General features: G+C 35.0%; 1 protein-coding gene across 4 annotated transcripts in view; it reads right to left on the reverse strand.

Annotated features, from left to right (window-relative positions):
* Nucleotides 1-1,016: 1,016 nt before the first annotated feature.
* The window catches only part of LOC5571937 (zinc finger protein on ecdysone puffs), a 49,397-nt gene continuing 36,970 nt past the window's right edge, over nt 1,017-13,443 (reverse strand). For all 4 annotated transcript variants that reach the window (XM_021842768.1, XM_001659989.2, XM_021842767.1 and 1 more), the window contains exon 6: nt 1,017-2,910. In XM_021842768.1, coding sequence (XP_021698460.1) covers nt 2,636-2,910 — 275 coding nt within the window. In that variant the 3' untranslated portion in view covers nt 1,017-2,635. The remainder of the gene's footprint in view (nt 2,911-13,443) is intronic.

Raw genomic sequence — 13,443 nt, forward strand, 5'->3', positions numbered from 1 at the left:
TTATATAAATAACGAATAATTAAATTTCAAGAATTACGCTGAAAACGCCTAAATGTATGCAATTTCCTAAGGAATTCAATGATATCTAACAGAAATTCAATTATTTCAACCATATGAGCCAATTGGCACGAGTTTTGGTGATGAAATCTGGTTTGGGGATATATCTCAAGCATCCTCACAAACTTTCAGGTTTACACCATGTTCAAATCCTTGCTTACAAATAGAAGTTCATAGGTGTTTGTCTATACTGCACCGTGCATGATTTTGAAATTTTACGTTATTTTCATAGTAATAAACATTCTTTAACGCAAAAAACTTCACAACACACAACTCGACAATAGTTACGACAAGCAACGTTCATTTACTGCAGCTTACATCAATATTTGTGCTCCATTACGAGTAAATAAAATCGTGTGATACGATGATCAATTTCACCCTTCTGATCAATTACACCCGTAAAATAGCTTTACATCTTTTATTTCACTGATCAAAAAATGTAAACAAACCGCCTCCAGAGTATCGCCATAATTGAACTCACATACACTCTTCGTAACTTGTACATCGACATAGTGCTCACCAGCTAAATTTGTTCATTTGTTCTCACTAGGCAGCACTTTTACCGGATGAAAACATACATTTCGTAACGGATGTCCTTTAGCAAATTGCTAAGAAGGTGACATATGGTGAGGCAAAATTTTCAAATGTTCATTTTTCGAAACTTATTGCACAAATGTTTTTATCAAGGTTTGTTAACATAAAAAACAAATATGTTTATCAGTCCTGTGAATATTAGCCGTTATATTCTAGTGAAACAATAATAAAAATTCATTTTTGTTCCCACTATTGCCATAATTGGTACTGCTACCCTACTTCTTGGATTGTGTATCGTCCTGTCGTCCCTACAGCTGCAAGCTGTTGAGAGCTATCCGCCACTCAGTCCCCGTTGTTAGCTAGTATGACACTAATAGTATCTGGATTAGTGGAAATTTCGTTTGTGTAAAATAAAAACAACAACGTTTGGTTTTAAACTCAGATTTTTGCTTGGTTTTATTTTAGTCAATCACTAGAAGATCAATCTCGGTGTTACAATAATGCTCAATTACATCGGTACCTGTTTTGTTTGCTTGTGTTTGTTTTCCATGGATGCTTTCAATTTTATTGGTGATGACGCGTGTATTTTCATTTGTTTAATTTGTTCTGTTTGTTATGAATATTACACTGGAATATTTTTTTAACTCGCAATATTTAGGTTTTTTTGTTACGGGATGCATTGACAGATGCATGCTGCTACTAACTAATTTTTCTCTGAATCTCAAACATCTTCATTCCACAAAATTCTTCATTTAGTTTCATTAGGTGAACGAATCGAATGCTACGAACATTGGCATGCAGCGTGGTGTCAGCTAACTCAGCTACAGCAGACCAAAAGACTTCTTTTCTTTCCATCATATAACATTCGGGTGGCACCCAGGATAGGTTTCGACTGAAGCTACGCATAAGTGCATCGAGAGTGTCTCAAATCGGTCTAGCTAAGCGGTCTGCTTTTTAACTGGATTATCCAAAGATACAAATTAATTCTCTCTTGTTAGAACATTGCAGAGAAAAACTCATTAAATTTGATGCACAATATTTTATGTGTTTTTTGTTTTTTGGTTTTTGCTGTAACTACACAAAGAGAAGCAATTTTTTTTACTGCAGAGGTTTCAACTCTCCTCACAACAATGCTACTACATTTTTTGGTGAAATACAATTACATTTTTCTTTTTCATTTTTGTTTTAGTTGGATTACTTAACGATACCGAGAATTTAGTGTTTTATGATAAACATGATTTTCTTTGCTTACATTTCAGAGAATATATTATACTTCTTGTTTCGTTAAATATGTTTCTTGCCGTCTAGTTGTTAGATCAACTGCTTGGCAGTTTACACAATTATCCATAAAATACTAATAAATACGTAAGAATGTGCACTCGTCTTTCTGGAGTATCGAGGACATGTTGAATCATTTGCATTAAAATTTTGCACGAGCCATTTATGTTGTGCGTGCACGCTTGGTAATAGAAAGCCTAGACGACACAGAAGCTTTCGAGTGCACATTTATTAGAAATATTGTTTAATCTGAATATGGTGATTATTTTTCCAGATTTTTTTACGAACGTGTTCTTTTTGGATGTTTATATTAATGTATGCATATCATTCTTCCTTACTTTGCGTTACAGCTTGGTAATAAAATAATGTTGAAACTACTGCGGACATTAGGTAGTACGCCTTACGGGTGCTTCACCCAATCTAGAATCATACACGACAAAAGATAATAATGTGACTAAACACAAAACAACACAAATAGATTTACTGTTAAAATCATTGTAAGAATTCACATGCTGTATTTGCCTTGCGTCTTTACGATCATTATCGTGAAATAGTAGTGTTGGATAGATAAAAAGTAGAAGAATATTTGAAAGTGTCTTGTGGTTTTGTGTGGCTTCAATTGCAGTATTTAAAACTTGTCGTTCGATTCCAGAACATCTCTCTGAAAACTTTTATTGATTTGCACAAAAAACTTTCCTTTTAAGATCATTTTTCAAAAGCTGAAAATGGTGTTGAATCTGAGTTTAAACTTTTTTTCTGGGATGTTTTAGTAACGTCCACCGTAGCGTCCGGAACGTCCAGCGCGTCCACGTCGGCTCTTGGCGGGAGTTTTGTCACCCTCCTTCTCCGGTTTGCCATCTTCCTTGGCGGCTTCGTCGGCCTTGCTGGCATCACCAGAGGAGGCGGTGGATTTGTCGTCCGCAGCGGCGGACGAGTCGCCCTTATTCGCCTCAGCGTTCTCCGTCTCCATTGGCTCTGACTGAGATTCGCCGTTAGCCTCTTCGCTCTTGCTGTCGTCGGCCATGCTGGCATCAGCCGATTCTAGAAAGTAAAAGTACAAATGGGGATAAGTTAAACATAAACAAGCCTAATCAACTGAGTGCAACTAATTTGAATTAAAAGAAAATACTCATGAAGTTATGCAATTGCATATTTGATTGCTGTATTTCAAAAATTCACAATCGCAGTTCGCTGATTGAATAACAACATCGATCCAACCAATGAAATTGACTCGCTAGTTGTATCATCCGAAAGAATATGCAAGTTTATGACGGCTTGCAAGTTCTCAAGCTCTCAATACACGGTGTTTAATATATGACTGGGATCAGACAGCCGTCCAAACATTTTTTTGACTCTACACTGAGAAATCAGACTACCTGAAAAAAAGTTCTTCAAACTCAAATTTGGGTAAATTGCATTTAGTTTTTTCCTACGTTTGGGTTGTTTTGCCTCTTTCGCAACAGCTATGTTGTCAAAAACAGAGAGTGACGCACCGACCCATCGTCGAAGTTGAATGTAATAAGCCAAATTTGGGTTCTTTCGAGTATACCTAACTTTAAGTTGTTTTAACCCACTATGGAGACTTCGAAAGCTAACACAGCGTCGATTTTTGTTAGCACTGAGTTGTTTGTTTTGCTGTTGTCAAACGAAAACTACCTAATGATAGCTATATGTCAATTAACCCAAATTTGGGTTATCCCACGGAACAGCCAAATTGAGTCAAAAAAAAGTCAAAGTTGGGTTGATTTGTGGGTCCGTGTATCAGATTTTCTTTAGTGTAAAATAAAAGATTTAGAGACCGCTATCAGATTCCAGTTAGTTAAATTTTTGACATCTAGAGCTACTTACTTTTAGCTTGTATTACAAGGGGCCAAATATTTACTTGCCACTGGAAAGAAGGACTAGTATTTGTTTGATATTTCTCTATTGTCATTTTCAAGTTTAAAGAAGTTTGGAGCCAAATATTTGACACCGTGTAGTTAACACCACGTAGATAGTGGTTATAGGCCTTTTCACGAGACGTTTGAAATCAGCTGATCCGGAGGCACTTTAACAGTTCTTCTATGAAAATGACAGGCCCGTGTTAGCATCGGTCCTCCACCGATGTAATCAAATGCATAGACAGACCTGTCGCATGGAAAGGCCTATTAAAGTATCACGATGTTGTTAGCTTTTTTTAATGTCATAAGGGATCTGTACAAAAATCATTACCTCTATTTTAATATTCCATTAAACTACACAGCGTAACAAAAATGACAACGCGTGTCTCAAGAATAAAATTATGATTTGAGATAGCTGGATCTTATGCCTTTCTCAGAAATGTCCCAGTACGTCACAATTTTTAGCGAGTATACCCCATTAGGCATAAAGACGTTAGGCATAAGGATGTTAGGCATAAGTATGTTAGGCATAATGGACGTTAGGCATAAAGACATTAGGCATAATGGACGTTAGGCATAAAATACGTTAGGCATAATGGACGTTTGGCATAAAACAACTTGCGTGTATGTAATTCAAAAACTCTTCTCATATCGAAAATTATTCGGGTCCATTGCGCTTCGTGGCCTTGCGGTTAGCGGCGTCAGTCGTCTAGGCGTATTGTGCCACGGGGTGTGGGTTCGATTCCTTCTCCAGTTGATGAAAACTTTTCGTCAAATGAAAAATTCATCACTGGACTACTGGGTGTTTAGTCCGTTGCCTAATGTAAGTGATCGTTCAGTCTGTGCAGCCTATGTGCTGAAGACGGTGTAAATTGTCTTTTCTTTTAAAAAAAGGCCATTACGTTGATGGGGGTGGGTGGGTGTCTTTAAGATGTAACAGCTCTTAAAAAGTGTGGAAAATTCACACAAAAAGCGTTACGAGGGGGTGGGTAAATTGGTTGGTTATAAATTGCAATTTCCGGTGTTATGAAATTTGACAATGAATCGATTATCGCAATATATGGAAGAAGATTATTATCACGGTCATTGTTATCATTCTAAAGTCCAGTTCAATCCATTTTTGTAAGTATCCATTTTTATTTGCAATGTGCAAGTGTTATTTATTTCTAGAGATGTTTAGTTTGGTGAGTTTATGCCATTTCTTACATTTCTCTTACATAATTGCGTTAATTCTAAAGAAGGGAAATTTTCCATATAATTATTAGAACTTATAATGCAAATAATTAACTTGTAGACAGCAATCTAGAGTCAAGCAAAAAATTCATGTTACAATAGGCGATATAATCTTCAACAATAATATTCTAGTAGTGTGACGCCAATAAAAGCGTAACATTCCCACTCCGAGTCTGCTCGTCAATTTAATGTGGTGAAAACAGTTCTTTTGCCTCTTCTGCCAACAATTTTCGATGGTTGTCAAACAATTTTGATCAGCCACATTTGAAAGTATTGCCAAAAGCACCTTGAAAATATTTGAAATTCGTCGCGTTTGAAAAGTAAAATTTGATTTCAAGTCAATTTAACAGTCAATCTCAAATTTAACATAACATAGCATTCAGCATTAAGCATGGCGTGCATTTTTAATGGGAATATTTACACCAACAATTCCAATAACTATTAGAACAGCAAGAACCCACAAAACAGCATATTGTTGGAAGAAGGTTCCTTTTTTACAGTCATTAAATTGACCGTAAAGTATAAAGAACAGCCTATGATCCAAAGAAGGGAAAATGTATGATGGAAGTATTAAGAGCAATAGTAATATTAATTTTTGAATAAGTACGTCTCGAAAGAACAGTGTAATTATAAAAGAAGAAAAAAATTCTGATTTGAGCATTAGCAGCACTAACTCCAATAATTTTGTCGACAGTTTAACTATAAAGAACAGCCTCCAATTTAAAGAAGGGATAATCTCTGATGAAAATTTTTTCAATGAAATGTGTACGACCTAACTCAAAAGATGAGCAGCAGTTACAGCATCATTCATATTCTTGGCATTACTCCCTGGCTCTTAGCTGAGTGTTCTATGAGCACTTTCACAGTTATTAACCAAATGTTTGTTTTGCCAAGGTAGCCATTTTGCATGCTTATTTGTGCACGACACATGAACACGTGTGCACGGCAAAGGATCCTGGAAACCGAACTAAAATACCTCCAGCATGGCTTTACTCTATGGTCACAGAAGTTACTACAAAGCTAATGAAGGCAATCAACAGCATTTCCATGCTAATAATTTTATCAAATTTTGTCCTAGAAATTGACCTCAAAGGATTCACAACTATGGGACGACTGCAAGGCAATCGTATTTCAAAGAACACAATTTTGATCTTTGAAGCCCTCCACAATTACCAAAAAAGTCAGCTCACTTTTCACACAAATAATCTCATTTTTTTTATTTTGAGAATTATGCCTATCGTCCATTATGCCTAATGTCCATTATGCCAAACATCCATTATGCCAAACGTCCATTATGCCTATCGTATTTATGCCTATCGTACTTAAGCCTAGCGTCCTTATGCCTAACGTCGTGCACCCATTTTTAGCTACAGGTTGCCAAAGTTGTGTAACACATTCGTTGCATAGATGTTAACATGTAATTTAAGGTATGAATTATCAAAATTTTCAGTGATTTAATTCATCAAGCATGCAAAGTACAACGTCAGCTCTCATTTCAGATGTAATTTGATTTGAATTGAACGATTAAATTTAGAATAAATAGATTTTTTCAAAATGCTTGCACTCTCCATACAAAATTCTTCGTTTCTCTTATATGGCAGAATACAATACTTTTCTAAGGCGTCACTTTTAAGCATCGAAAAAATTATGAACTTTATTAAAGTACTGTTCAATACAAAAAGTTTGATTTTTTTAACAAATTTTAACAATTTTGCTAATATTTTAAAAACTTGACATCCATTGGTATTTTTGAAAACGGCAATGTGTTCAATAACCCTATATTGAGTAAATAATAGAGATGGTCGGGTTACACTTTTATCAAATCTGAACCCTACCCGTACCCGACTGATTTTATTTCTTCAAACCCGAACCCGACCCAAACCTGAGACCAAAATTAAAAAGCAAACCCGGACCCGACCCGAACCCGAAAAAATGTCACTGTTCTAAACCAAACCCGACCCGAAAACCGATTTGTTTTTTGCAAGAAAAACCTGAATTAAACCCGAGTTCTAAAAGATGATGCATTAATCGTTTCTGATGCATATGGAAGCTTTGAGGTTGTTACTTTTTTCACAATTCTCACCAAACCCGATCCAAACCCGACTTTTTTCAAGCCCAAAAACGACTCGTACCCGATAATTTTATAGCTTTCAAACCCCACCCAAACCCTAAAAATTTAAAATTTCAAATTCGAACCCGTCTAGTACAGTAATGACACTTCGTGTTAGAACTATTTGCGTTGTAACCAAGAACATTTAAAGTTTTATCATTCCGTCATTTAGTTATAGTTGAACTTAAATTCAGTATCAAATCTCTTAGCGGAAAGCATTTTCTAAAATTGCAATGAAAAGTGTAACCAGAGTCAGATATATCCATGTAACGGTTAACGCCTAGTGGTATGCAACAACCTTTAGATCCATCGTAATATCGATTTTGTTCGGAACACACTTATGTTTGTTCCAAAAAATATTGGTTTATGTTGAATTCAATGTTCAAACATGAAAATCAACCGATATCTGTTCAGAATTTTAGTTTTATACAAATTTTATAGATTAATAATGGTGGTCATGTTTGTTTTAACTTCAACCGCTTTTTCAGGTGATTTTTTTAAATACATTATTTACTTTGTTGCATAAATTATTCTCTGATTAATTTTCAATTTCAGAGATGTAAAACAGTACTTTAATTGTGGATTCCCATGTGTTTACACACTCATTATCAAAGTTACCCCAAAAATAATCAACTTTCGGTTATATGATATGTTAAAGGTGCATTAAAAATGAATTGTTATGCAATTATTCTACTACAATCAATAAACAAGATATCAAAACTTGTTTAAAAAATAAAAATAAAAATCTTTGCAACAAAATGAAAACATAATCGAACATTTTTTCAAAAAACTATCAAACTTACTCCATTTAACGGTACTTCAAGGTGTTAGGTGCATACTTTGATGCTCGATAATGCATCATTGTTTTACAACTGTTTGTTATGTTATCAATTGGAATTCGAATATTTTCAAATTAATTACGAAATAATCAGTGCTTCATTGATCTCTATATGGTCGGCGTTAAGTCAGAGGGGACCAAGTACAAAACTTAGGAAAATTGGATTATTCTCTCATTAGATGCGAAATTACCTTACTTCCGTTTCACTTCGATCAGATTTTAAGAATGCTGTAAACTGCGCGAGATATGTAACAAATTTACTTTGGATGATCAATAAAACCCAGATAGCCGTAGCGTTAAACGCGCAGCTATTCAGCAAGACCAAGCTGAGGGTCGTGGGTTCGAATCCCACCGGTCGAGGATCTTTTCGGGTTGGAAATTTTCTCGACTTCCCAGGGCATAGAGTATCTTCGTACCTGCCACACGATATACTCATGCAAAAATGGTCAATTGGCATAGAAAGCTCTCAGTTAATAACTGTGGAAGTGCTCATAAGAACACTAAGCTGAGAAGCAGGCTTTGTCCCAGTTGGGACGTAACGCCAGAAAGAAGAAGATCAATAAAACTCGATAAAAGTGTGCAGTCAGAGTGGACCAAGTGCTTATTACCATATCAGCGAAAATGATCAGCGCGCTGAGGAATGCGAGGAAATTAAAAACATTTCTAGAAATTTGTCAGATTTCTCGACTTCGAATGATTCTCCTACTTATCCAACAAAAGAAATTTATAAATATTATTTAATTCGATGCATTTGATTTTGATTTTTAACCATTTATCATATTTGGATGGGTAGTCAGAAAATGCAACAATTTCTGTGCAGACAGAGTGGACCATGTGTTGAAAAGCAATACACTGATTGATTATTGCATTTTTTGAGTCAATTTCAGAGTTCGATAGAAGTTTATGGTAGTTCTATGGTGTATGTATGGAATGAGCTAGAACTCGCTTATTGGACCAGTATATTTTGGTCAGTACTCAAGATTTTCACTTGGTCCACTCTGACTGAACACATTTTTGAATATTTCTGGCCATCAATACTCTGACCCTTCAAAACCTTAATTTTCATGCTATCGTAATGCCACTGATTTCAGTATTGACGCTATGGATTCTTAAAGAATTTATGATACTGGTGTCGAAGGGTCTTGATAATCTGGTTTTCTTAGAGATATGCACCCAGTTTGACCATGCAAGGATTGAATGATTGTTATTTTCCTAGAAATTGTTCAGTCAGAGTGAACCAACTCACTGAACGGTGGTTTTTAGTTCAGTTAGAGTGGACCAAGTGCACATAGTCCATCAGAAAATCGTTCTATCAGAGGTTTGGATTATGATTTTTTATGATTATCGCTTCACATCATATTGTTTGAAAGTACCGTAAAACGGGGTAACTTTGATAGTTTTTTCGAAGAAAACTTGAATATTTATGCATGCTGTTTCAAAGAATTATAATTTATATTTTTCAAACAAGTACTGTCATCCTACCTATCGATTGCTGTTGATAGATTGCCTAAAGATTTATTTTGAATGGATATATAATTTTTCATATAATCGAAAGTCGGTTTTCTGTTTTGGGATAACTTTGATAATGGAGTATGCATCGAACAAAATTGAATGAATTACGAACATTTGTAGGGCATTGCATACCTATAGGCGTTTAACGTTATAGGAAAATTTCTGACTTAGATTACAAAAATGGTCCCAGTTTGTGAAAATGCTTTTCGCTAAGTGATTTGAGACCGTATTCAAGTTCTATGATAACTAGGCTGCCAAATATAAGTGGCCAACTATTCAAAAGTACATCAAATAGTGATCGTAGAACAGATTGTTTGTAAGCGTTTCAAAAATGCTAAAATTGTGTCAATTTTTAATATTCGTGTAAAAAGCCTCAAATGGTCTCGATTCAAATAAAAACAGCTTTTATATGGAGTGTCATACTAATATTCTTCAGTTTTGCATTCGTATTGCTTAACCGATTAACAGAAATTATGATATTTCATTTAGTATGTGATGGGTTACGCACTATCAAAGTTACCCGCATTATCAAAGATACCCCGTTTTACGGTAACACAAAGATGTGTGGAAATATTGAACCAAATTTTAAACTAGTTCAAAAATTACAGAGCGTTAGACTTTAAACCCACTTAACGACGACCATATGTTTATGTAATTGATTTGTAATGAAATAACTTTTAAAATTTCAAAAAACTCATTTGAATATTGGAGCGAAATTGATCACCATATAACAAAGCAGGACAAAATTCTTACAACTTGGGTATTTCATCATTTTGTTACAAAAAAAAACTATGCTTCTAATATTGTACGTTCCCAATGATGAGTTCAGTAATTCAAACTTAAGCTTACTCTAACCTATATAAAAATGAATCGTCATCATAACGTCTATATACTCGAAAACATGAAATACATGTGATGCCAACGAAACATATACCATCTTTGGAAGCAAATGCTAATTGACACCGACCTGATTGAATTCACCCCAGTGATCAATTTGCCCCCGAATTACGGTATTTTGTTTTAATAGTGATTAAAAACTTTATTTTTGTTTTGGATTATTTTGGATGTTAAGTAACATCAGCGAGCGAGAGCTCTCTTTCGATTGTTATAAAGAGCGAGAAGTGAGAGAATTTCGTTTCATATTTAGTCATATCATTTATGGGCTCCAGATCTTAAACAGTCAAATCATTGAGTTGAGGGATAGCCCAAGACAGTTCTGCAGTCTGATTATTTATGTGATTACTGAATCGATTCTTATTTGAACTGTCGAATCGATTTACCGATTCAATATAATCCTTCACATCGATGTTTCTCGATGTGTCTTCGATGATTTTCAGATTCGTTTGATATTAATACAGCGGAGATCCGATGGTTGGAACACGACTGCCTTACATCTAGCGAAGCCAACCTGTTAGTTGGGCCGACTGACAGCTGGTGAAAATGCTCCAGACAAACGCATCTGGAAACGCCAATCGTCACGAAACGCACATATGCATACAATTTTTTTTTCTATATATGTAGACTTCAATGCGACGGTACTCAGACGTCAAAGTCGATTTGACATCTTCTCTTGACATTCGAGTGCTTTTTAGTTGGATTGGATTTTTCCTACCAGCGAGCATCCAACCAACGAGTTATTCCATTTTTAAGATTGTTCAACTAATAAACTATTGAAATTCAATAAAACAAATTAAATATTTTAAGGCAAGTTCGAAATAAGGTTTCATGTTTCACCAACTCACCAAAACATCTTTATCAATCTCATCATAACGAATCGAATCGAAAATTCAAATGAAGAAAATCGATTAACTCGATTTTAGATGCTTCAAAAAATCAATCAATTGGAATGAAAGCATAGATACAATCATTAATACAAAATTAAATGAGTTCCAAAGCTCAAGAATTCAAATATTTTAAAATACATATGCACAAATTCTACCTTTTTAAGACTGACTTTTAAACCAGTTTAGCACAAATTGTAGCTCATAAAAATATCAAAATGCAAAACAAATTTACATTTTTTTTGCTTGTGTGCAAAATTTTGCCACGTATTATTTTTAACACTACTCTCTTTTTGATGTTTTCCTAGCAAAACAAAGACAGTTAGAAACTATCGTCCAGTTAGAAACTATCGTCCAATACAATTGGAAATACAATTTTTAATCGCTCTTGGGCCCTAAGGCCACGATATACACAACAAGGTAGGCTATTCCCACGTGTAAATAACGATTTTCAATCAAAACATATGTCGTCATTCCTATCGTCCAGCATGAGGCTTAAAGGATAGTAAAAGAGAGCAGGCCTTGCTTTCTTTTGCACTCGTTCGAGTTTGCGATAGGAATGACGTCACTATCAAATGTCACTTTTCGGAATATAATACCTTGTTTCTGTTTATCGTGCCTAAGGCTAAGTAGCCCGTCATTCGTTTTGGCAGCCGGGTCGATTTTGCAGCTTTCAATTTCAAAGTGATAAAACTCAGTCATCTTGAGTAATATTGATTTGGAAAAGAATCACTACTTACGTTACATGCAAAAAGTATGCTTTTTCAACTATGGCATGTGCACCGAGTGATTTTTTTCAATTCGCAATCGTGACACGAATAAGCCACAATTATCGATGACCAGAACAAATTTCAATGGTGGCCTACTTGGCCTTAATAAAATATTAGCTTACCATGTCTCAGCTGCCAAAACAAATGCCAATGAGTAAAATAATTTAGTGACCGCCGCATAATTCTTAATTTAATGAATTTTACAACAAATTTAGCTATCCATTTTATTATTAAGCTGTTGGCTTCCACTCGGGATACATATTTATCAATACGAGCTACTTACCCGAAAACATCGCAGCACCAAACAAATAATCATCTTCGGAACAAACGCTACCCAAGTGCCCGGGATAACACGCCCAAGAGGACAAAACTAGCTACTTGTACATAATTTTGTTATTTTATGATTTTTTGGAGGTCATCCACCCGATTCTTATGACATTTTTAGAATCCCTAATTCCTCTATTGTCATTGACGTGTTTAGCTTCAAAAACTACAAAAATCACGGTAACATTTTGATTTCAGATGTTTTTGCCTCACGACTTTGTTCGTTATTCGATTTTTACAACACCAGTCGTAATATTACAACAACTCTACAAGTTTGTGCGTTGTGTAATACATTTTTGTTATGCATGGTTCACCAAAATTCGGTTAAATTATACAGATATTCGTTAAAAATAAACTACCGAACTTCTTAGGGCTTAGACTTCGGTAAAATATAACGTAATCAATTAGTTGTGTTCAGAAATATTTTTAATATTTCAATAACATCTTAATGGATTTCCTATACTTATTAAGTGTAACTTTTTTCAGTTTGAGACCACGTGCAAGAAAAAAATAAAATTTTTCAAAAATAATTCGCTGACAGCAGTGTATCTTTTAAGGAATTTATTACTCTGTACAATAACCCAAGTAACCAAATATCACTTTGATTTGTCCTGTGTGCTAATTAGTGCTATTATGCAGCTGACATGCCCTACATTCAGAGCCGTAGCGTGGCCTCACGGCGCCCTTGGCAAACATCCCTTTGGGCGCCCCTAAGTCAATTTTGTTTTCATGATGCAAGTTTGTATGTGACTAAACTTATCGTAAAAAACTAGTCAATTATTGTTCTCTGCAAGAAAAATCCACCGGATTGTTATTGATTGATGAGCAGTGATAATGAAAATCATCAAATGTTACATATTTGGCAAATTTGCATTATTTGCGTTCTTGGAAAATAAAAAAATCAAGCGGGTGTGGATTTAAAATGAGCGCCGGAATAGGGGGACATGGGGCAAGAGTGCCACCACTATTTTCACATAGTTCAAATCAATTTTCTGATGTTTAACCCAGGATAAGTATAAACTAAGTTCTAATTGAGGTTTAATTGAGGTGTAAATACTACAGCAAAAAATATTTACTACGAAAAATTTCAAAAATGCCGAATAGCCAACGCGATAATTGAATGATA

Source organism: Aedes aegypti, chromosome 2 (genome assembly GCF_002204515.2).
Source record: "Aedes aegypti strain LVP_AGWG chromosome 2, AaegL5.0 Primary Assembly, whole genome shotgun sequence".
NCBI classification, from domain to species: domain Eukaryota; kingdom Metazoa; phylum Arthropoda; class Insecta; order Diptera; family Culicidae; genus Aedes; species Aedes aegypti.